Source organism: Fusarium pseudograminearum, chromosome 3 (assembly GCF_000303195.2).
Source record: "Fusarium pseudograminearum CS3096 chromosome 3, whole genome shotgun sequence".
NCBI lineage: Eukaryota > Fungi > Ascomycota > Sordariomycetes > Hypocreales > Nectriaceae > Fusarium > Fusarium pseudograminearum.
The window spans coordinates 2,107,714-2,130,726 of record NC_031953.1 but is presented as its reverse complement, the minus strand read 5'-3'; the positions used below and the strand labels follow the sequence as shown (position 1 = coordinate 2,130,726).

The 23,013-nt window shown below is 49.2% G+C and overlaps 11 protein-coding genes across 11 annotated transcripts, besides 1 other annotated feature; 6 read left to right on the top strand and 5 right to left on the bottom strand.

The window, feature by feature from the left end:
• Nucleotides 1–858: 858 nt before the first annotated feature.
• FPSE_09313 (uncharacterized protein) lies at nucleotides 859–1,777 on the bottom strand (the record flags this gene model as incomplete). Its single annotated transcript, XM_009262430.1, has 3 exons — nucleotides 859–1,025; nucleotides 1,076–1,579; nucleotides 1,642–1,777. 3 exons carry the CDS (start codon nucleotides 1,775–1,777, stop codon nucleotides 859–861), a joined length of 807 nt encoding a protein of 268 aa, XP_009260705.1.
• Nucleotides 1,778–3,733: 1,956 nt separating this feature from the next.
• FPSE_09312 (uncharacterized protein) lies at nucleotides 3,734–5,256 on the bottom strand (the record flags this gene model as incomplete). Its single annotated transcript, XM_009262429.1, has 8 exons — nucleotides 3,734–3,790; nucleotides 3,833–3,910; nucleotides 4,043–4,055; nucleotides 4,272–4,388; nucleotides 4,559–4,576; nucleotides 4,622–4,685; nucleotides 4,803–4,812; nucleotides 5,200–5,256. 8 exons carry the CDS (start codon nucleotides 5,254–5,256, stop codon nucleotides 3,734–3,736), a joined length of 414 nt encoding a protein of 137 aa, XP_009260704.1.
• A 1,108-nt stretch (nucleotides 5,257–6,364) lies between these two features.
• On the top strand, nucleotides 6,365–8,144 carry FPSE_09311 (uncharacterized protein; the record flags this gene model as incomplete). The annotated part of the gene is made up of 3 exons (XM_009262428.1): nucleotides 6,365–7,075; nucleotides 7,147–7,287; nucleotides 7,341–8,144. 3 exons carry the CDS (start codon nucleotides 6,365–6,367, stop codon nucleotides 8,142–8,144), a joined length of 1,656 nt encoding a protein of 551 aa, XP_009260703.1.
• Nucleotides 6,615–6,649: a microsatellite.
• A 1,042-nt stretch (nucleotides 8,145–9,186) lies between the features above and the next one.
• Nucleotides 9,187–10,642, top strand: FPSE_09310 (uncharacterized protein; the record flags this gene model as incomplete). The annotated part of the gene is made up of 5 exons (XM_009262427.1): nucleotides 9,187–9,208; nucleotides 9,262–9,381; nucleotides 9,437–9,949; nucleotides 10,001–10,177; nucleotides 10,242–10,642. The coding sequence occupies 5 exons, from the start codon at nucleotides 9,187–9,189 to the stop codon at nucleotides 10,640–10,642; spliced, it is 1,233 nt and encodes a 410-aa protein (XP_009260702.1).
• A 402-nt stretch (nucleotides 10,643–11,044) lies between these two features.
• FPSE_09309 (uncharacterized protein) lies at nucleotides 11,045–12,034 on the top strand (the record flags this gene model as incomplete). Its single annotated transcript, XM_009262426.1, has 1 exon — nucleotides 11,045–12,034. One exon carries the CDS (start codon nucleotides 11,045–11,047, stop codon nucleotides 12,032–12,034), a length of 990 nt encoding a protein of 329 aa, XP_009260701.1.
• A 23-nt stretch (nucleotides 12,035–12,057) lies between these two features.
• Nucleotides 12,058–13,242, bottom strand: FPSE_09308 (uncharacterized protein; the record flags this gene model as incomplete). The annotated part of the gene is made up of 3 exons (XM_009262425.1): nucleotides 12,058–12,576; nucleotides 12,633–13,165; nucleotides 13,227–13,242. The coding sequence occupies 3 exons, from the start codon at nucleotides 13,240–13,242 to the stop codon at nucleotides 12,058–12,060; spliced, it is 1,068 nt and encodes a 355-aa protein (XP_009260700.1).
• A 443-nt stretch (nucleotides 13,243–13,685) lies between these two features.
• FPSE_09307 (uncharacterized protein) lies at nucleotides 13,686–14,914 on the top strand (the record flags this gene model as incomplete). The annotated part of the gene is made up of 3 exons (XM_009262424.1): nucleotides 13,686–13,900; nucleotides 13,968–14,075; nucleotides 14,131–14,914. 3 exons carry the CDS (start codon nucleotides 13,686–13,688, stop codon nucleotides 14,912–14,914), a joined length of 1,107 nt encoding a protein of 368 aa, XP_009260699.1.
• A 380-nt stretch (nucleotides 14,915–15,294) lies between these two features.
• Nucleotides 15,295–16,266, bottom strand: FPSE_09306 (uncharacterized protein; the record flags this gene model as incomplete). Its single annotated transcript, XM_009262423.1, has 1 exon — nucleotides 15,295–16,266. One exon carries the CDS (start codon nucleotides 16,264–16,266, stop codon nucleotides 15,295–15,297), a length of 972 nt encoding a protein of 323 aa, XP_009260698.1.
• A 1,096-nt stretch (nucleotides 16,267–17,362) lies between these two features.
• Nucleotides 17,363–19,404, top strand: FPSE_09305 (uncharacterized protein; the record flags this gene model as incomplete). The annotated part of the gene is made up of 4 exons (XM_009262422.1): nucleotides 17,363–17,969; nucleotides 18,023–18,270; nucleotides 18,323–18,467; nucleotides 18,515–19,404. The coding sequence occupies 4 exons, from the start codon at nucleotides 17,363–17,365 to the stop codon at nucleotides 19,402–19,404; spliced, it is 1,890 nt and encodes a 629-aa protein (XP_009260697.1).
• Nucleotides 19,405–19,735: 331 nt separating this feature from the next.
• Nucleotides 19,736–20,458, bottom strand: FPSE_09304 (uncharacterized protein; the record flags this gene model as incomplete). The annotated part of the gene is made up of 2 exons (XM_009262421.1): nucleotides 19,736–20,184; nucleotides 20,242–20,458. The coding sequence occupies 2 exons, from the start codon at nucleotides 20,456–20,458 to the stop codon at nucleotides 19,736–19,738; spliced, it is 666 nt and encodes a 221-aa protein (XP_009260696.1).
• A 536-nt stretch (nucleotides 20,459–20,994) lies between these two features.
• FPSE_09303 (uncharacterized protein) lies at nucleotides 20,995–22,663 on the top strand (the record flags this gene model as incomplete). Its single annotated transcript, XM_009262420.1, has 4 exons — nucleotides 20,995–21,066; nucleotides 21,119–21,318; nucleotides 21,378–22,340; nucleotides 22,399–22,663. 4 exons carry the CDS (start codon nucleotides 20,995–20,997, stop codon nucleotides 22,661–22,663), a joined length of 1,500 nt encoding a protein of 499 aa, XP_009260695.1.
• Nucleotides 22,664–23,013: the final 350 nt, after the last annotated feature.

Sequence of the window (23,013 nt, the reverse complement as noted above, 5' to 3'; positions counted from 1 at the left end):
ATGGGGTTTTTCGAAAGTGCGGAGATGCTTGACCTAGGCGCCAGTGATAATGGGAACGTCTTTAATTTGACGAGGCATTTCGAAAAAAGAGGGCTCCAAACCGGGCTGATAAAGCAACCCTACTCCGAGGATTAGGGATCATTTTGGGGCGGGTTTGTTTGGCGTACCAGATATCATAAGGGGACTTTGCATGGGAGACGTTTTCAAACTTTTGACGGGCATGAACGGTGGCATTAGCAAGTGTACGCTGGTCGCACAAGAACTGAATATACCTGGGAGACCCGGGAGCTGGGCGCATAGTAAAATTAGAGGCTTCTGAAGGGAGCGCAGGGTCAACTCTCGAAACTGTTGGATTTCAGATGCAGTGAATAGTGCAGATACACCGCGGCGAGTTAATATTGATGGTCGATGTAACAGTGCTCTGAGCTTACCACATATCAGTCATCACGTTGCCAAACACGTGAGGCAGTCCGTCCTCTGCATCTGCCGAGGTTACGAAGTTGAGGGTGGTTGATCAAAGAAACAGACGAGCATGTAGTTGCCCGTTTCAGCGTTGCGCATACATCTCATCTGCCGCTACTCCGGGTTGTTCACAAATCTCACATATTCGGTAGCATGACACATCAAAGGTATACAACCACTTGGACTTTGCTAGTAACATAGTAACTTTCAGTAGGCAGGCTGATGGCACGAAGGTCCGAGAAAGCGTCAATTACTCAAATAGATAGCGCAGCTAACAGGAGAGAGAACGCATTCGAATAGCGCCTAAATACAAATTCCATGGTGTAAGCCGTTTGGGATATCATTTTCCGTCATTAACCTCTACATGTTCCTTGCACCGATCTGCCAATCGGGCATTTAGTGCTTGTGAAGCTTGGCCTTGATACGCTCGCCGAGGCTAGGCTTGTCCTTCTTCTCCTCGGTAGAGCTACCGTGGTGCTTGCTGCTAGAGTGCGATTCGGTATGAGAGGTTGGCTCTGAGCTACCACTTTCACCGAGGTGAACACCCTTCTGCTCCATGAGTCCTGATATCTATTAGCCGGGGTCAAAGGGTAGGAACTGAAGTTCTACTTACGGTCGGCCTCGCGTCCAGCACCTGGCTTGGTAGCGTCGAAGTTGCCGCCGTCAGCAGCAAATCCGGAGGCAGTGATATATTCATCCTCTTTGGGGTCGTGGGGCTGGTTCTCCGAGCTGGATGATTCGCCAGCACCCGAGCCGACTTCAGTGGGCTTGCTGGAGTCTCCTTCGACAGGAACATTGCCTGCATCACCGCCGAACTCCTTGGCGAGCTTGTCGATAGGACGGGGGCCAGGTCCCTCGCCAAGCTTGGCGTCGGTACCTTCAGAGGTGTCGTCTACATCGTGGAGATCCTTGTTACCCTTGTCGGCTTGTTCTGGGGCGCGGGTATCGTTCTGCTCAGCAGTGGTGTCCTTTGAGTGGTTGGGGGCTGCGGCGGGAGCTGGGACTGCAGATGAAGTAGTTGCTGATGTTGAAGAGACAGGGTCTTCTCGTCCGAGTCCGGATGTGTTCTCCTGTCCGTAGTTGAAGTTCTCGGCTACCTTCTCTTGCTGTGGGGTTTCTATAGGCCATTATAGTCAGTAAGATGATTCGCGTGTATCAATACAGAGACCCATGACGCACCCAGGTTGCCGGCATCGTAGGGCTCGCCGTGAGCAGTGTCACCCTTGACTCCAGAGACAGGCTCCTTGTTGCCGGTCTGGTTCTCGCCCCAGATGGCTTTGGAGGCAGTGGCAGTGAGGTTGTTGATGGTCTCCATTATGGCTTGGTTGTTTGTGTGACGTGAGTACTGTATAGGTAGAGTTGAGCAGATCTAGCAGTTGAGGTATAGTTGAGTCTTGGCAGGGTATCTTGAGTGCAAATGGGGTATAATGTAAAACAGATGGTGGATGAGGAGAGATGCAAGTGTTATGGAGATAGCTGAAGTTTAAATAAAACACGATCAATCTAGCTGGCAAATGTCATGACAGCAATGTTGGGTAGGGGAGGGGGGTTGATGAGCTCTGACGTCGTTGCTTGTTTGAGTGCCAGGTTATCTGCCTCCAATAGGTAGTAGGTACCTAGGCAGGCAGGTCGGAGATACTGGTAGGCTGTAGCTGAAGAGGCCGAGCAAGATACATCATGAGTACTATGAATAGAAATCCTCTGTCCACCATTTGCTGTTGATTGATGACAGACTTTACGTGCCCAGTAGTCTACATGTCGAGACTAACCTCCCGAGCGTGGCACAGCGCACAGCGTGGCACCTTGGATACTGTCCTCCAGCTCGGTCAAACCTGAAATACAGTCCAGGGACAAAGACAATTGTCCATCTTCCGTATGTGGCTGCTTCAAGTTATGACGCCGCGGTCGATCAATGGGCCAAGCCTGGCAGGGCACGGCATGACAGTAACCCAGGCGTAGTATAGTGCATCGTACTAGAGCTCCCTGTAGGCCACAGTAGCGAGTAGATAGCATGCTTTGAGGCTGGGAGCCGTATCCCCGGTCAACTTCCCACATGTGCTCGGCTTATTCCAAGCATGAGTGGGGTTGGACAGATGATGTAAAGCCTGACGAAGAAGAGGGTATGACGTGACGCAGCCCCCTCGATAGACCAGGGACGACGAACTTGACTCTAGCTTATGAGGATCAATTGTAAAGGCTACTAATGTATGAAGTGTCAAGAGGAAACCAGCGGCACATGGGCAATCCACAGAGGAAGGAACTGTCTGCAACGTGTTATAGTTCTTCTTTTCTCTGTGTTATCAAGTCATGACTCCCATCTTGGACCAAGTAGAATATCTGTGCTAAGATCAAGCTACCTGCTAGGTACTAGGTAGTCTACTACGTCATTTTTCAAGGGGATCATCGAGTCGTGGGTGGAATGGAAGAAAGCGGGGAAAGCTGAACAAGCTTCTTCTAGATAGAGCGTCAACATGCGAACATTGTAAAGAGTTGGGAAATGAAGCAATACAGAAATGTATTCTAGCCTACCCTCACGCCAAGTAAACACATGATATTTTTTTAACGACGCTTGATTATAGCCCGGCTTGGCATTCTGCGTCCTTAATTAGTCTCCATCAAGTGGATTTGGTCGTCTCCGGGCTTCACTTCACAGCAGGAAACGTTTCAATTCCGAATTCCGGCACTATTAAACGAGTTTAGACAACGTGTCACAAAACTTGGAATATTCTCCCAGAGCAGCTACTCGTCCTCGACCTAGAGGGGCTGTTTACACAAGTGAGCGTAGCATATCCATACATGTGGGTTACTACTAATACTTAGACTGGAGATGGGTTCCTGATCGGATCCATGTTCGTATGGATCTATATGGAACCCGCCCGTCTGGTCGCCATCGTTCGAGTCTTTACAAATTAGGCAGCTCGCTGAGATACGACGGACATAAGAAAACAGTCGTCCTTGGGCTGTTTGAGACAATGCAGCCCTGTATTTGTGGCTAACAGCGACTCGGCCGAGTGCCGGTTTTTGGCCAAGATGCACATGTGACTAAAGATTCGATGTCTCTCGAGTTTATGAAATACATACAATTCTCTCAACTCTGCTCAAGCGATGAACAGACTTGCCGAGGCTGGATATATATCTTTAAAAACGCAAACCCGCCTAAGAACAAAGCCCTATTAGTAATTTTAATACGACCTAGCAAATTAAAGCACGAGGGTCTGTAAAACCAAGGCCTGTTATTGGTCTTGAATTGAGCACTGATACTTGGCCTCTGTCAACTTCGGTAGTGGTCGCATCTCCTGATAATCATGTAGTCTGCTGCAAATTGCAACTTTACATAGTACATAGTACCTGCAGCGTAATCACTACTAACCCGGTACATGGTATTGATTGCTGTACCAATTGCAGCATAGTCAGAGACCAGCAGTCTCGATAACCACCTGCTATCTACCTAGTACCCAGGTAAGCAAATAAATGGCACGATACCTCAGACAATGCATTGGCACCTTAGTATGTACATAAGTTAGTAGCCAGCACTCGTCAGAGTCTAAAAGCTTGCTACCCACCTGTTGTAGGCACATACCGCTGCTAACCCACTGAAGAATATTTAGGACAAGGAGACCGTTATCTGCCCCCCTTTTCTTTTTCTTTTTCTTTTTCTTTTTCTTTGCTCTGTCAGTCTGTCTATGGTCCTCTCATGACTTTGATCAACCGCTATGCCAAACTATATTTTGAAATTTATCCTTGTGAGTTGGGTTGTGATAGCTGCTGATAGGGTAACCGAGAATGGAACATATCATTGCATTACGTACCTATCTCTGTGTGCGTATGCACTGTTGTCTAGCGACTCCAGTCCATATGCAACAGGCCAGAGGTTGCCTCCATCGCCTTGCAGCCATGCCACCTTCGAGATCCGTGCAGGCTTCCAGCTGTGCCGCGGGTTGCGAACGTGCGTCCGTTGCATTGAACCACAATGCTAGCTGAAGATCCCCCCTGAGATGAGATGTGATCGATGTCCGGACATCCCATATTTTCGACAATGCCGTGGATATTATTAATTAATCTCCACACATGTCACACCAACAACACCAAATCTTACCTACCATGTATGTTAGTACTACCTAGTTATAATAGGTACCTGGTTGGTACTATAACGACATACAATTCATCAGAGCGAAAGTTGAAGAGCGGCATAAGATCGGCAGGCACTGTGACAACAGAACAACCTAAGGTTTTCCAGTAGTGGAGTGGCAGTCTAATTTAGGCACCTAGAAGGAGACACTGTAATTAATGGTTGGCTTTACCCTTTGCAGGGCTGGGTCCACTACTTGGGCTGGGCCTACCTGTCTTCGTCTGAGTATCTGTAGCGTAATGGGACGGACTATCAGTTTACGGCTTCTGCTTCCGTTTCCGTCTGGACCAAACATACTTTTGGAATTCCTACCCTTACTTATTCTGCTCAATCTTTAATCTTTCAGCGTGCCGACAAGGAAGAAGAAGGTAATCTCTCGACGGCCGCGCCACGACAACTCAAAAATAAAAAGTCCGACGGGAGATATCGTCACGTCTCTGGCTTTAGACTTGGACACTGGACGATAACTGCTCCTGCTTGGCCCTGACTCTGACCCTGGCGCCCCTTCTCTCTACGTGGGATGATGATGAGAACCCATTTTTGATTTGGCCAATCCCTTTTCGGCTCATTCAATTACCAGTATCTACTACCTACATACAGATACATACACACAGACAGACAGACAGGCCCCTGGTTGTACCTTGTTTGACTCGGTCCTGCTGCATTTCGACCAACCTCATATCTGCCGAGTAGGAAGGTAGGTAGGTGGTACTGGTACCTCTGTTGAATATCCTTCATCCCATTCTCTTAGCTAGGCAGGTAGTACCTACCCCGCGACTTTCTTCTTCTTCCTCCCCTTCCCTCTCTGGGCCACCCCTACCACCTTCCCTTACATTTTTACCTTACCTTCCCCCATCTACTACGTATCGGAAACACAACGGGCTTGTCTCATATCTGTCGCCCGTTTGACCCAGTTTAACGAACATCAGCTGAACGACCCTTTAGGGCAGGGCGATACTTGCTCAATCCAAGCTGCCGGGCTCTTTTCGTTTCGAGGCCATACACGCCGCGACAAGCCAGCAGTTTCAAGGCCACGACTGAATTCGTTGAGTTCAAGTTTAAATGAGTGGCTGAGACAGCAGACACAGGCACAGACTGTGGCATTACAAGACAAGGCGAGGCGAGGTGAGGCTGATCCAGACGCGATTCATTCAGTGTGTAGTGCTCGTTGATGGGATTTGTTTCCTAATCTTGCTACCTGACCTCACTTATCCTCTCATTATCCTTCATCTACAACACAACTGTACATCTGACTTTGTGATGCTCAGTTGAGCTGACCTCTTTATCAATCTACTTCTGCCCCCAATAGGCTGGCAACATCACAGCAGTTGGCTGCTTGTTATACAACCTGCAACTATCATCTCACTCATTGGGGTTCCTACATAACTGGGTGTTGGGATCGGGGAATCCGAAGTATCATCAGCTCCGCAGATCCCGTCCTCGCCTTGTCAGATACACTCCTCCAGGTTTGTTGACAGTTACTGGAATTCACCTTTCGGCAGGACGCCACTGTGACGCAAGTTCTCAACGGCCATGGTCTACTGTGGCAAAGCCTCGCAGGGCTGTCAAAACTGTCGGGTCCGACGCATCAAGGTAAGATGTTGTGAGCCGCATCCAGGCATTTCTATCCCACCTTTCTACAATGGTATCTCCAATCCATTCGTTCATGACTAACCCGTGTTGGCTTTCAAGTGTGACAAGATAAAACCAGAATGTTCACAATGCATTCGGGTTGGGAAAAGGTGTCCAGGTTATCGTGACCAGCTGTCTCTCATGTTTCGCGATGAGAGTAGCAAAGTGATACAAAAGGCACATGCGCAATGGGGTGTCGGCGATTCCGCTTCTGAAGGACTGTCGACACAAACTTCATCCAGCTCTCTCGCTTCATCATATGCGTCCAATGCTTCCACCCATTCATCTTCCTCCTCTGCGTCGCTACACACTCATTCGGCCCCCTCATTCACAGCCGGCTGGCCCACGTCTCCTGATTCCACGCTGAACCACCAAACATTGCCCCCGACCCCTTCATCTCCATCTTCTTCTTCTTCTTCCTCCTCTATTATATCCAAATCCTCAGCTGTCATCACAACGCGGCCTGTCTTCACCCAACCACCGCGACTCCCGACACCTATCGATACGAGTATCGAGGACCAAGGTATTCAATTCTATGTTAACCGCTACCTCATTGGTCACCCCGATGAGCCGAGACATCCTGGCGACTTGACAAATACTGAATGGCTGTGGGACCCTGCTGTGCAGGATATAATGGCTGCCGTCGGCCTTGCCAGTCTTTCGAATCTCAAGGGCGATAGCAGCATGATGACGGTGGCCCGTCAAAAATATGGATTAGCCCTACGCCAAACTGGTCGTCTCATACAGACCTCGAGCATGCCGGACTTTGAGGTTACAATGCGCTCCGTCGTCATGCTTGCCATGTTCGAGGTGTGTGCCCTTACCCCCGATGCTGTTCAAGATTCCTCGACGGTCAGCACGATTTCAACTTGCCCCTTCATGCGTGCAATGCTGGTAACCCGAATACTAACATCTGTCTATAGCTCGTCAAGGGAGCAAATCAAGGCATTGCTCATGTACATGCGCACGTTATGGGCGGCGTTGCTCTATTACGGAGATGGTTACCTATGCCGGCAGCAGCCTTTCTCGGTGTTCGCGCTATGATACAAATGACCTACTCTCTTGTATGCCGTGGCATCCCCCCTACAATTATACGTTGACTTACAAACCCGCACAGTTCATAGCTGCCTACATCTCAGCAACACCATTACCGGACCCTCTTTACGAGTGGGTTTCGTTTGCCAAAACCCTCCTCGAACCTGCTGATCATCCAGCTACTGATCTCGGCCCATTAGTTGGTCATTTTATCAAAGTAGCCACCTATATCAAGGCCCACCCTTTTTCTGATGGCCAAATGGATACGGCTGCCGCTCTGAAGCAATTATTCGCCCTCGATGAATCTTTCCTAGAATGGGAACATAGGCTAGGACCTACATGGCGATTTCGTACAGAGAAGGCCAAACATCTACCATCGTCTGTGGTGTTTGAGGGCGTATATCATGTCTATTATGACATGTTCGTTGCACGCATGTGGGGACATTACCGGTGGGCACGCACTCTTCTGAATCAACACATCATTGAGTTCATCAAGAAATACCCCAAATCCAGCGCACCTTTGATGTCACTGGCGGAGTATGGACGGCGATATGAGATTGTAAGAGGGCTCGCCCGGGATACGCTTGTGAGCACTCCGACGCATTGGCGACATCCTCTTCTTACCGACAAATCTGCCATGCCAGTTGAGAGGATAGGAGGCGCAGGCTCAGGTTCTGCTGGACTTCCTGTTGTTCTGTTCCATCTTCAGGTGGCTGCATGTGCCCCTGGCGTGCCAGACACATACTGGGACTGGGCATTGGCGGTGATGGAATGTATATGGAGTGATATGGGTATTCTACATGCCAAATCTATGATGGAATCTATGAAGGCATACCGAGACTCCTTACTGGTAAAGGAGGAGGCAACTGAACTCAATGTGCGATGATATATCTACAAAGGCACACAACATGGCAATAAGAGAAGCCAGAAAAATACCATAGTCAGTATGACTGCATCATGTTCGGTGTTAATCGACTGTTTGGGGGGCTGCATTTGCATAAGCATCGTTTGGACTCTGTCTTTCGATGCGAGATGGGAAGATGTATATCGGAGTGCTTGGTTTACAATGACTCGAGGGCCATAGAATTTAGACCTTGTTTTTAGGCGGTCACCTTTTTTTGTTAATGTCTAACGGATATGATACCACCCCCTTTCCTATATCGTATTCGCATGGGAGTTTATTGGTCAGTATGTCTAAGATCACATTTACATTGCGTTAGGCCAATGACATCCATATTGTAACCCTCGTTCATCATGGTATTACATGGTATTACATGGTAATTGTATATATATACAGTATACCTTGCAACTAACGCATTTCAACATTTGACCAAGGCATTTAGGTTTCAGAAAAGGCTGCATCAATACCAAAGTATTACTCACAAGAGATAGGAGTCTAACAGTGATACCCTAGAAGTGCAACAGTATGAAGATAACAGTGCTAAGTCAAGTCAATCAAGCCACGGGGCTCAACAACAGCCAAACCTTATATCAAGATTCAAGATACAAGCTCTGTATTGCAATAATAGCATACTTCTCCTGCTTCTCTATCTAAATAAAAAGAAGAAGAAAAACTCAAGTCACAAAACGAACAGCTGGTGGGCTCATAGTACCAGATTGATAGTACTACAGACTACCTGCTACCCCAGAAATTACTGGTGGGGCACTGATTGATACCCAAACAAACAGTGTAGGCGTGGGCCGACTTTTAGCCACTCAGGCACGTGTATGTGCATCACTGGCAGCCGTAATCGCAAGGCACCTAGCTACACTTCCAACTCCACCATAACATATAGCCTTGTCACGACGACCATCCCTCGCGCAACCGAACCATTCACGATCATCGCTCAAAGTTAGAAACCATACTCGGTACAAACACCACGCCTCTCCTGCAATTACGACCGAGCGTAACTGCGCAATCTGCTCACATGGGGTCAGACGCTCGAAAAGGTAAACGCGACTTTACGATTGCGCGACTGAGTAGGACTAACCGTACACTGCAGGTGATGATGGCACGATCAAAGTCGCATCCAAGAACAAGAATGGTAAAATAAAGCTGAAGAAGCCTGCGCCAAAACACAGCAAGCCTGGAAATTGGAGGGATGGCAGTGTTATAGAAGGCGGTATGTCCCTATACTACTTCTCGACTACGACATCAACGTGACTAATTATGCAAAGACAAGAAGAAGAATGGCACTTCTCCCGTAGGTGCGCCTTCGCCAGGCCCTGTAGTAAACGAACTAGACGAAACTTCCCGCGAAACGTTTGCAACTGGACGACCACTCGAAGACAGCCCCGATCTCCAACAATGTAAGCATTGCAAGAAGAGCGTACTGAAGACTGCTGCCAAAGCACATATTGCACAATGTCTGCGATTGAAGAAAGAGAAGGCGCAAAGAAAAAAGGAAGCCCGTGAGGCTAGAGAAAGGGCAAAGGAAGCGGCAAGACAAGAAGAGCAGCGGAAAGAAGACGAAGAAAACGGCATAGAACGAGGCGATGATGACAGTGACGATGACGGTATCTCCGCCGAGAAGAAGCCCACCGGGAGCAAGACCGCCAAAAAGGCTGCTGGGAAGAAGCCAGAAGACGACAGAAAAGGAAAGAAGCGAAAGGCCGATGGGGACCCGGACAAGGGGCCAAAGAACAAGAAAAAGAAGGACGAGCCCAAGGCCAAGGTCCCTAAACCAAAGGGTGAGACACTCTGGAGCTATACCCTGAGGGGAGCTATTCTAACATGATCAGGACCTGTGGATGTGGAACGTCAATGCGGTGTTCTGCTCGCTAACGGGCAGCCATGCGCAAGATCATTGACATGCAAGAGCCATAGTATGGGTGCCAAACGTGCAGTTGCTGGAAGATCTCTGCCATATGATATGCTTCTTGCTGCTTACCAGAAAAAGAACCAAGCAAAGCAGCAGAGTAAGTCTTCGCCTTGTCTTATCTTGTGTTATAGTACCCGGCTGACAATCATTTTCACCTGCAGAGGCAGCACTTGACGCCAACGCGCCAATAGAGGATGAAGACGAAGCGAATAATGGGCCTGTCGATTCGGACGAAGAAACGGCCGCCGTGATGGGTGCACTATCACAGTGGAGACCACAACCTTTGATACCACAGCCCACTTTCGCCCCTATAAAACGACAATATCAGCTTGCAAGACTACATGAACAACTTCAGATGGCTACCAATAGTGGGAGGACAAATATCTTCTCAGTTACTGGTTTCGGGGCACAGAAGCTACCAGAAGGCCATCACGGATTGCAGCCGGCTGCTGAGGATGCACCAGGCGAAGTAGACCTCGGAGTTGCAGTTTCAGGCAACACGGGATGGACGACAGCTTCATTTACACCTCAAAGACAACCCTCGGTTTCAAGCAGAGCATAGACGCCTTTGCAGAACGGACTCTCAAAGGTGAAAGATGAAAGCCCTTTTACATCCCTTGTCACAAAGGGTTCAATCTCGATGGAACAGTAACAATTCTGTCCTCTCGACAGAACAGAACATTAAACACAACAGCCTCGAAGAACGATATACTTCCGCTATCATTTCGTTATATATTACATGCCTCGGGACATGGGTCACATGCGACGGGATTGGTGGGGCCCGCGCCGAGGTTTGGTTATGACGTCGTAAATTTGGTAGCGCGCGTCGCTCATAACTTCGACTTCAGGCCGTCACCTTTTTTTTGTTCACAACTCATCTCCCATATCATGCACCTTCTGTCATGATTTCATAGCGACTGCACTTTCCGGCGACTTTGAGCGAAGTATTCTTCTCCAAGTTACAATGTCATCTCAACAGGCTCTCAGTGCCCTCGGACACGCCATATCTGGCTCCGTGGGCACAGCCATATCAACTGCATCTTTATATCCATTGGATCTGGTCACCACCCGACTGAAGGCGCAACGAAAAAGCGGTGGTTCTACAGAAGATTACGATGGTGTTATATCAGCCTTGCGCGGAATCCCTGCAAATGAAGGTGGACTCAAGGCTCTTTACAGTGGGTTGGGAACGGACGTGGCCAAATCGGTCGTGGACAGTTTTCTATTCTTTGGTTTCTACAATTACTTGCGTCCTCGGCATCGAAAATCCACCATCGTTGAGGAGCTTCTCGTTGGGGCTGTCGCGGGCGGTTGTGCCCGAGCATTCACCACTCCCATTTCCAACGTGGTGACGAGAAAGCAGATGCTGGGGAGTGAACAATCATTTCTTGAAATCCTTTCTGAAATTCGAAAGGAGAGCTGCTTGGTTGGCCTCTGGTCTGGTTACTCGGCTACTCTGATGCTTACTCTCAACCCAAGCATTACATTCTTTGTCAATCGCCGACTCGCGGCACGCATCATACCAGCGCTCGAAGAAGAAGACGTACCGATAGCTTGGATCGCTTTCTTTATTGCTGCCACAAGCAAGGCCAGTGCCACCGCTATCACATATCCGCTCCAAACAGGCAAAACACGCCTCCAGGTGGGGAGTGGTTCGGGCAAGTCAGCAGACGCAGTGTCGGGAGTCCCAAAAGATGGAGGCGTGAAGCCCAAGCACGTGCTGAGGAGAATCGTTGACTTCCTCAACCAGTCCATATATGGCGTCATCATTCGCATTATCAAAAACGAGGGTGCGAAAGCATTATACGCTGGACTCCGGGGAGAGCTGCTGAAAAGCTTCTTCAGTCATGGACTGACAATGCTCACCAAGGGTGTCATTCACAGGTTTGTCGTTCGCGCGTGGTTTATAATATTATTGCCTCGTCTACGACAAAGGAGATTGCAGGCGAAGTAACGAGATATGCAGTCTGTTGGAGCTTAGCATTGGAAAGCAACGCTTGATCGTTCTACAGTATTGCCCCCATGGGCAGAGAAGCCAGTGCCTTCAGACTGGAGAGCGACAAGGCCCGGCGGTATCGAAGAGCCCGAGGCAGCATCCTGTTTCTGTGACTTTGAGGTCAGAGGCACATCGCAGACGTAACAGGTCAGGGGCGGGTCGTCCTCGGAAGATGCCTTCTTGGAAGGCGGGATCATGAACTGTTTGACGCAGCTATGGCACAGGACATGGCCGCATTGTTTGGCTAGCATGGGGTTTGAGGCGTTGGTAAGCATCTTTAGGCATGAAGGGCAAGCTCTTTGCTTGCCCTTGGGCGTTTCCTCTTCGGTGAAGTTGATTGTTATGAGATTTTGCATTGTAATTGGGTGTGGGTTCCCAGCTGAAGACGCTGGGCACGTCGGAACTGTTTTGTCCTTCTTTGTTACTGGTGGGAGATTGCTCGATTGGGCATCCGGTGTCAGTGACGGAGTCCAGAATGATGGAAGATGCGGTTTCGCAGCCTGTACAATAGAATGTTAACACAGAAGACGGACATTTTCATGATTGAATATCTCACCTTCTCTTCGTTCAGTGATTTTCTTGCTTTGATTTTGTCCTCCTGCGCAATACGATCCAATTCGTCTTGATCAAGCGCAAACTTGCGTTTCGTTGCTGGCACTAAAGCAAGGGCATTGGGTTCGTCGACCTTTGTGTTCGGCTTCTCGTCGTTCGTCTCAGTTGTATTGCCCTTCTTCTTTTTCCGGTCCAGTCCAGCTTGTGTCAACTCAAAGTCCTGAATTGCACGCGCTTGCTCCTGTTCGTCTTCATGCGCCTTCAGCTTGGCGGCTTCTTCCTCTGTAACAGCGCGGGCCTTTTGGGCGCGCTTGATATCTTTCTTCTGGGTGAGAATGTTTGAGAGTGCGCATTCGCGACAGAATATGTCGCCCCGGCGGCATGAGACAGGATCACGGGCGATGTTGAGACACAAGCCACAGGAACCGAATGGGAGGAAGGAGTCGCGGTGCAGACGGGCGGATGACGATGACCAGTGGGATTTTGCGAGGGCGCGCTCGTGGGACGTGAAGACCGGTCGCGAGGTATTGCGTTTACCTGTTGGGTTTGGGTTAACATGATTGCTTGATTGAATTGTGGTAGTGTCTTGAAGGCGTACTGTGTGCGGATACCATGATTTATATACAGCTCGAGAAGCTTTGCGGTGACGTCGAGAGCAGCTTCGAAGAGTAAGCTCGTAAGGATATGTTTCGAGATATATGACTGTAATCGCAAGCTATTCGGATAGGAGCAATGCGTCTGTCGAAATTAGATATCTAATCACGATACAAAGATGTTTGGGGCTGAATCAACGTCAGGATGCAGAAAGTTGGGAGTCAGAATGAGTTACAAGGAAATATGTGCTTCTGTAGGGTAAGTTCTTATCGACAAGCAGATTACAAGGAAACGGCTGCAGGTGGGTCTAGTCTACTCAGAGCCGCTTCTCTCCGAGATCAAGAAATGCTCTGAAACTTGGATTTTGCTTCTTTCCGCTCGTCATACTTCCACCATAGCTCATCTTGCTTTGTCTCTATATTTCGACGTTATGTTCTGATATATATTATCAGTCGTGTGAATCATGTCGGAGCCTGAGCCACCTACGCAGCCGAGTCTGCCATGGCGCATAGCCTCTGTGGCTGTCATGGGCGCAGTTGGCGGGCTCTCAAGAGGGTTTATGAATGGGTTCAACAACCTTGAAATCACAGGACTCGACGGACTATTGGGTGTTCTTGATCGTCGGAGAAATGAGGGACGTGAGCGTGGGTTGCTCACTGTGTGTAATCACGTTGCAGTGTGAGAGCAAAACGGCTTTTATCCATTATAATGAGTTTGGTGGCTAACCATGGTCATCTCTAAATAGACTTGATGATCCTCTTATATGGGGGGCAATTCTACCACTACGTTACTTCTTCGATGCAGTCAATATGAGGTGGGGCCTCGGCGCTCACGATATATGTTTCAAGACTAAGTAAGTTGCAAATTGTTATATTCAAGGCCGAACACTGGCTGACGAGGAACAATAGGTTCACATCCACATTCTTCAGCCTGGGACAAGTCCTTCCCACACACAGATTGTGGTATTCCCAATATGGCGGCTTATATCAGCCAACTATGACACAAGCTATCAAACTGCTTTCTGGTCCATCACCAGCGTCGTGGTCAACAGCTTCAGACTCTCCGTTATCTGCGGCTCCCCCTTCAACACAACATCCTCCTGTACCCCAACCACTCCTCTTCTCAACAAACGGCGTCGATCAGATCCCGGCGCCATCTGCATACCGAGATTACCGTAACGCTTGGGTCCACGTCTTCCCTGAAGCTTGTTGTCACCAGAGCCCAGACAGTGGGTTGCGCTACTTCAAATGGGGCGTGTCTCGGCTGATTCTAGAGTCTGATCCTGCCCCCGAATTCATCCCCATGTTCGTTCATGGTACTCAACAAATAATGGCCGAAGACAGAGGATGGCCGAGATGGGCGCCACGCGTGGGAAAGACAGTGAGGATAGTGATAGGCGAACCAACGGATGTTGATCAAGTCTTTGGCCACCAACGGGCTGCATGGCGCAAGCTCGTCGCAAAAGGGGATCCGGAGTTGCTCAGAAACAGCCCAGAAGCTGCTGAATTAAGAATATCGGTGGCAAAGAGAGTGAGAGACGAAGTTGAAAAGCTGAGAGAAGGTTTGGGGTTTCCAGCGGAACAGGGTCAAGCACCGGCCTTGGCAGAGACATGGGCCAGGGACCCTCTTGAGACAAAGTTCAGGAGTCCTGTTGACGGGAGTCTTGTAAATAGACATGGTCCTAAGAAATAAAGCTTTGGGCCCAAAGTGCAAAAACCATGGATTTCGCTTATGTAGAATGATAGGCTCGGGAACGAACGTGGGCCGTTCAACAAGACAAGCCCCTTTAACTACCATGGCCTCAGTTGTTGCCGACATAAAAGCAACAAATGACAAAATCCATGACAGCGGATATGCCGCTGCCCCAAAAATCTGATATCTTTCTGCTCCCCGTCTAGCTCATATTGACCACAAACTCCATTGTGCTTGCAAAATGCCACACGATATTCCCATGTTTTTTTCTTTTTCGTTAAAGATACTGTATTACAAAAACAAACAGTCCAATCCAAAGAGGTTTGGCATATATGTCTTTGACGGTGGGCTAGGGCATGCCAACACCAGTCGTATAGCACTTAGTACGTATCGAAGGCTTGGCTTGGAACTGCTTGAGGGTATGCGCGGGCCTGTGATTGGAGGTTCTGCTGCTGAGGGTGCACCAGCAGGTCGTTGAACCAAGCGTGCTGAAGGGCATCATGGGCACTGATCCTCAATTCTGGTCGAAGCTGAAGCATCCTTTGCAGCAGGTCTATGCCGGTTGGATCGATCGTCTGGAGGATATTTCGGAGATCCTGAGTAGCATACATGTGGAAGGTTGGCTTATACTCGGGGAATTGGGTAATGCCGGGCCAGGTACGCTCTGTCGGCGTTCCCATGATACGGAAGATGCGAACGATCTGGTCTTCGTTGGTGGTTCCGGGGAATAATGGCCGTCCCGTAAACATCTCAGCCATGATGCAGCCCGCTGACCAGATATCGATGCTGGTGTTGTATGTACGACTGCCGAGTAGGACATCGGGGGCGCGATACCAGAGAGTCACGACTTCGTTCGAGAATGTGTTGACAGGAATACCAAATGCGCGGGCAAGACCAAAATCTCCAAGCTTCAGGATACCCTTGTTGTTGATCAGCAGATTCTGGGGCTTGAGATCACGGTGGAGAACGCGGTTCTGGTGGCAAAAGTCGATACCCTTGAGGAGCTGGTACATGAATGACTTGATGGTAGTTGGTTTGAGAGCACCGCGCTCGCCATTTGTATCCATGTACCTCTTCAGATCGCCATCCATGTACTCGAAGACGAGCATGAGCTTGTTCTCGGTATGGATAACATCATGTAGCCCGACAATGTTCTCGTGCTTGAGTTCCTTCATCAGGGAGATTTCTCGAATGGCGGTCGACGGGGTGCCTTCTTCAGAGTCGAGATGTATTTCCTTGAGCGCAACAAGCTCGCCAGTTTGCCTGTTTCGGCCCTTGAAGACGGTGGCATAAGTTCCCTCTCCCAGCTTCTCGAGCTGCTGGAACGAGCTGGGGTGCCGTTTTCCGTCCATGGTGGATATGTAGGTGGACGTTTGTTAGATCTATCCGAGACTGAGACGACAGGTGTAGAGAATCGAATGAGGATGGCGTGTCGCCGATGCAGGGTGCGAGGACTCAAAGATTTGGTTTCGGATCTGGATCTGGATCTGGATCTGGCGAGGTTGTAATCGAGAAAGATTCAAGAGGACAAAAAGTGGGAGTTTCTTTGATTGTCGATGTATTGGTGGTGACTGAGTCAGAAAGAAAAAACGAAACTGCTCCCTGGTCTTGAAATGTCGCCCTTGTCGGATGTCGTCGCTTTTCAGTGTCGTAGGCAGCTTCAGGTCGGAGATGGGTCGAGTAATTGTTCCAAAGCCGATAAATGAATGGAATGTTTCCTTCCTCTGTATGGTTCTTGTTGCCGCCCAATAGAGGGGAATGAATGGTCCAGTCACAATGTGTTGAGAAGGAGGGGATCGACAGAAACGGACCAGCTTCTGACCAGCGATAACAGTGCGCTCAACGTGAAAGGGTAACTAGCGGGTGTCAATTGGCCATAGCGTGTCACGGGTCACAGCTAGCGTCGTCATATCAGGTGCACCAGCACCTGGCTATGGGGGTTCTAGGCACCCCCACCTACTAGATAAGGTATCTATCTACGTGCCGGGCTGTAAATTAGGAGCTCCCTGCTAGGTTCTCAGGGAGCAGGCCCATGAATAGAAGGGGTAGGTTAGGTAGTACCGGGGTGGTTTGTCTGAGGCGAGTATTAGTATACCAGTGTTGTTGAGGACTTAGGTAGGTATCATAGATACATGCTGCTCACTTAATTTGTCTTTCTTCCTTTTATCACTTCCATCACTTTTGTCTGTCGAAATCTATCTTCGTTGAGTTTGTACAAACATCCCGCGACTTTACGTGCTACGCTACTTTTAATCACGTTAAGCCTCGAATATTCGCTTCCCGTCTCATCTCGTCATTCCCCTTGTTGCTTAGAGTTGCACTCTCGAATGCTCGTACCTCCTCACTCTTCTTCCACTACAAGGCGCCGTGACATGCACCTAACAGAACAACTCGCCTCTGCATTCTTTTTCGTATAAACACGCCGCTGAGGTCCTTCCAAACACAACAATGAGACCTGTCTTGCCTACGAACCATCCTCTCAACACCCGGGCTCCGGACCGGCCAGATAGTTTGGTACGCGGTTCTACAACAGTCCCTACTACGTGCTTCATTACCACCGAGGCAGACCTCGACACTCGTCGAGATCGTTCCCGCCCGCGGTTTCGCCAACAAAGCGACCGGCGCAAGTGTAGTCGTAACTCGCGCTGCCCATCAACCCCGCGTCAGCGACGCTCGCCTCCACGTATCGCCAACAAGCCTGCGTCCCCTGCTTCTGAATCGGACGAGTCGGAGGATCTGTCCGTTGGACAAGACCCCTTCCATTTGCTATCTCAGCCAGGCACTCCATCTTTGATTGGGCTCTCGCATTCCGGGTCCGTCATTAGCATGTCTTCGCAAGGTTTCTCTCTCGCAGGGCCCTCTATAGATGCTCAAAGTGATTTAGGACAGGGTCATGCATCTCTATCTGTGTCAGACTTGGCGTATAATGACGAAACCGACCAAAACACGATACCTCAATTTATCATGCCCAGCTTGACGGTTCCTCGACGCCGCCCCTTTTCCGAGGTGGGTAAATCACTAGGCAAACTGAAAATCATGGTAGCTGGACAAAGTGGTAAGTGACGATTTGCAAAAATAGATGCGACCAAAATTCCTAATTTTACACAGGTATTGGAAAAACTTCACTTATCAAAACCTTGGCTGAATGTTGCGAGCATATCGTACATATGGACCCAATAGAGGATCGCAACGCAGTCCATGCTACCGAGACATACGCCAGTTCTCGTCCGCAACCATGGTGGCGATCTGATTCAGAACTCACTGTAACAACACGGAAACGACTTTCGGCTACTGGCGATGTCCTAGATAGAAACGTATGTTTCGTCGAAAGCCCGGGCCACCAACATGGCACCTCTGTACGTCACCTTCGCAACAAATTGCCGTTATCGCATGCTAATAACATCACAGGGACCCTGGCGTGATCTTCATTACGTCGAGTCGCATTTGTCATCCCTCATGAACAAACCCATGGCTGACTCGGATCTCTTTACTCTTGTAAACTCTGGCGGCGAGCCAGTTGTGGACACTTTGCTCTACCTCATCCCCCATAGTGGTAAGTTCATCCGTCACGATCGGATGGACCTCACTGACGTTTTTCAGGACTTGGACAAGAAGATGCAGAGTATATCAAACGTGCTCAACGCATGACAAATGTCATCCCTATTCTTGCAAGGGCCGATGAGCTCGACCCGGAAAAGATTATGCATATAAAGCAACAAGTTGCCAAGTATCTAGTCAACAAGGAAGTCGACTTCTTCTCCTTCGAAGGCCCCAGAGCCTCAAAAGAGTCGGAGTGCGTGTACGCCGTCTCTACAGAATCCCGGCCAGACCATGACACTATGGATGCCAGTGTCCTCATGAACTCCGATTATATCGCGCCGCTTGTTCCGACCGATCTGAACCGGTTGGTTGATAACATTTTCTCCCTGGATGGCAGCGCTCGACTACGCCATTCCGTAGCTATCAAATGCATCAAGTGGCGTCGTGATCATGGCGACAACTTGCTGCAAAACGCCCTATCGAGCGGGGCCTTGGTACCGCGATCTATTCCCGGAAGGGCGCTGAGACTGAGCTCATTCAGACGGACTCCAAGTTGGGACCGATTGGAACTCTACAACTGGGCAAACAACCTACGCCAGAGTCTCGAATCAGAGAGGCTCTACCACCTCATGGAAGAGAGGGCTATCTCAAATGCTGCTGCGCGAGAGTCAAGCCTTGTCCATGTCCCCAAAACTCACAAAAAGGCTCGTTCTAAGAAACGAAAGGAACCAACGCCTACCCATCAGGATCCCTTGGGCCTACTGGATATAGGAGGAACACTTAAACAGAAAGGCATGCTCGCATTAGAAATGGTCAGCAGTGTTGGTCTGGTTGGGCTGGTGGCCTCTAAAATCGTGCACACCGGGTTGTCCGACGGTATGTGCTCTGTCATGGAATCGAAGAGAGGTGGCTTTGAAGTCGGTCGGTTGAGCATGATTCTGTCCTTCTAGAGGACGAGAGGCAGTCTTTTTGTTACCCAAAAGACAAGCGCGCTGGCTATGTACGACTCACAACTATATGACAACCTATCCAAAAGGCCCAGCAAGGACACGGCTGGGAACGCCTGGACGATGTACAGTTACAAGATACCCATGAATAAATACCTAATCATTTATTTCTATGATCATATCATACCTAACCTAGGATACAGTACAAAAGGTGGAGGCCATGCCACTGTCCTTTACGTCTCTTTGACGAACTAGATGAAACAATATGAGAGTTTATATGGCTGCGTCGAGCTCGTATATATGTGTGCCTCCCGGTAGACATGACAAAAATATCTTAAAGATCGTGCCTAGAACGGCGTTTGTTTTCTGGAGGTGGAAAACCAAGTGCAGCCATGGCCGCCTTGAGATCAGGCATATCGTCTGCTGTTCTCGCCACCTGCACCCAACGAATAGTTCCATCGCGGTCGACAGCAAACGCCCCGCTTGTCTGCCATCGTGAGCCGCTCTCTGTTGGTCTGTTCCATATGCCCTCATTCTTGCCGAGGCTGAATACGCTCCACATTGTGAAGGGGTTCACGGCATGCCATGTCGATGAGATACCCAGGCCCCATTTGGCATACAGATCTCGCTGCTCGTCGATCACCATGTCAACGTTCCAAGTACCACCGACTTGAGGCAGCCAATTGTCTGTGGCTTCTTCCGATGAGTGGGAGACAGCAATACAGTGGATATTTGGGACCTTGTCTGAGAGGTCGGTAAGAGATCTGAAGGTTTTCTCAGCAACTTGAGAAGAAGGTTAGCAGCAAGACCCTGGTAAAATGGATAGGTCGGATTAGTTACAAGGGCATCCACAGTGGCGGAGGAACACTACTAGTGTAGGCCTTCCATCTGGTAAACGGAGATATTGAGACCACGGCGCTTTAGATCCGACTTCCACCGTAGGACCAACCTCCTTGGTGACGGGTGTCTTCCATGAGTCGAGTTCCTTCCAGAAGCCAGTGTTTGTGTCTGCATCGCCAGTAGCGCTGGCAGTGGCACCGGTAGTGTTTTGAGCCATTTTATGAGAGTATGTTTCTTATATAAAGAGCGAGGTAGTCAATGATGCTTTCAGGTCTGTGTATGTATTTTGAGCTGCGGGCACCTCGTGATGCTAATAAAGGGATATATGGATGCTTGTAAGTGCTACCGCGCGCCAATGACATAATACACTCCCGCTATTTATCTCACTACCGCCGATAATGACCGACAAGACAAAACAGACAACAGAATAGGACCTCAGGGTGTTTTCATCTATTAAATTACTACATAGTGGATTAATACTTGGAACATCATTTTCTCACAAAGAAAGCCAATCTTGAATTTCTGGTCGATGAACCAAGTGATTAGATAAGCTTATTAGGGTATGCTGTAGAAGTGCCAACCCTCACTGTCTAGGGTAATTATTTGTGTGTACTAGTTGTATCTTTACCAGTCTTGTTTGTATCATGAAACCAAGATTGTTCACATACCCACGATATCAAGATACTCTGGTCGTCATTCAAGAGATCTGTTTTCTCACTTAATCTAGAGAGCCTTGACCATCAAAAGACTGTCATGCGAGAAATCGTCACCCTGCAGCTGGGTCAGCTCAGCAATTATACAGCCACTCACTTTTGGAATGCCCAGGTATCCAACTATTCAACATCAAAGCTTGATGTGCAGCAACTAACCAGACCAGGAATCTTACTTTACATACTCCAGTGATGAGAAATCTCTTATCGACCACAACGTTCACTGGCGCGCTGGTTTAGGTGCCGATGGCTCAGAAACCTTTCTCCCACGAACTGTCATATACGACCTCAAAGGCGGCTTTGGCTCGTTACGCAAGATCAACGCACTCTATGAGGCCGAATCCGAATCGGCTCCAGAGGCATTATGGTAGGTATCCGAGTTGCGAACAAGCTTGCAGTCTTGATATGTTGCTGACTCCTCTCCAGGTCAGGTCAATCGGTTGTGCACAAGCAGACGCCTATTAACCCCAGCGAATACCAGCAGAGTCTGGATGCAGGCAGTGAACCTGCACAGCTGACAACTTCAAATGTGCGATACTGGTCTGATTTCTCCCGAGTCTATTTTCATCCAAAGTCGTTGAATCAGCTGTACGACTTTGAGCTCAACTCGACCACCATGCCCTTTGAGCGGTTCTCCATGGGAACGGAGCTCTTCTCCATGCTCGACAGGGAACACGATCTTGTAGACCGGGACTTCAGACCCTTTGCAGAAGAATGTGATCGAATGCAGGGGATACAAGTGCTTACTACCATTGACGATGCCTGGGGTGGTTTCACATCTTCATACCTTGAGTCTTTGAGGGATGACTTTCCAAAGACGACGATTTGGACGTGGGGCCTGCAAAGCCCCTTACTCGATATTTCTCGAGCCAAGCGTCAGCTTCGCCTTGTAAATACTGCTCACAGCATCGAACAACTCTGTACGCAATCTACCACAGTCGTCCCTCTGGCCCTGCCTGAAGAGGACATGACGACTTCAGTATCCATGGATCGCCGCTCGCCCTGGCACACATCTGCTCTTATGGCGGCCGCGATAGAGACAGCCACTCTGCCTTCACGTCTCACACAGGGGTCTTCAGAACAGGCAGGATCGCTAGATGTGCTGGCCGAGAGTCTAAACATCAACGGCAACCAGCCCCTGGCGAGCATGCGTATGTCTTTAGCGCCCGCGAAAGACTCACCAGAAGATAGCCGCATCAACGTTGATTTCTTCCAAGTAGGAAGAGTTTGGAGCAGACAGCACGTTGCTAGGCTCGATACCCACAAGCATGTTTTTGGTGAAATCTTGTCTTACCGAGATCTTGATCCTCTGGGGCACGATGATGAGGACGCCCCTGGCCATCTTGCTCCGGGGGAACGCCCTATAATTGGGAACTCGGTCGTACGAAAGTATGTCACATTTATTTACTTGCGCTTAGTTGACCAATGTATGCTGACAGTGAACTAGGTACGACTCAGCTCTTAGATTCCCCTTGCTGGACGCCTACCCTCAGATCTACCCACAGCTAGCAGGCAATTCCGACGCCAGCCTACAGACTACGCTTTCGACCAACAGCTCCATAGTGCAACGCATCAGAACTTTACGGACAGAATCTGCCCGTCTCGTGCCGGTCAATGAGAGGGAGGACCTTGGCAATGGTTTGGCAGATCTGGCGGATGCCTATCAGGAGGGCTGGTTTAGTGGCAGCGACGAGGACGACGATGATTTATAGGAGTGGAAACAGTTAATCGAGGACGGTACATCTACAATAGTCGGGATGGCTGGTCACTGAATTGAGAATTGAACAAGACTTGAAGCGAAATTCGAGGGCTCATTACACCCCCCAAACGTTGTATTAATCTAGCAAGGCCACGTTCCTAAGTACAGATGAACTGTGAAATTGATGCAGGATTACAGCTTCAAGAGCATAGTATCGAGGCAGCTCCTAACCTTGGTTATGTCGCAGAGAACAAGATGCGTGTCGCTTTTGTCAGCTGCCTTTCCGCAAGTTACGGGCGCCTCTGCTGATATTAATATAGATTATTCAATCTTCCATTCGTTGCAATGCCACCAGCAATGCGT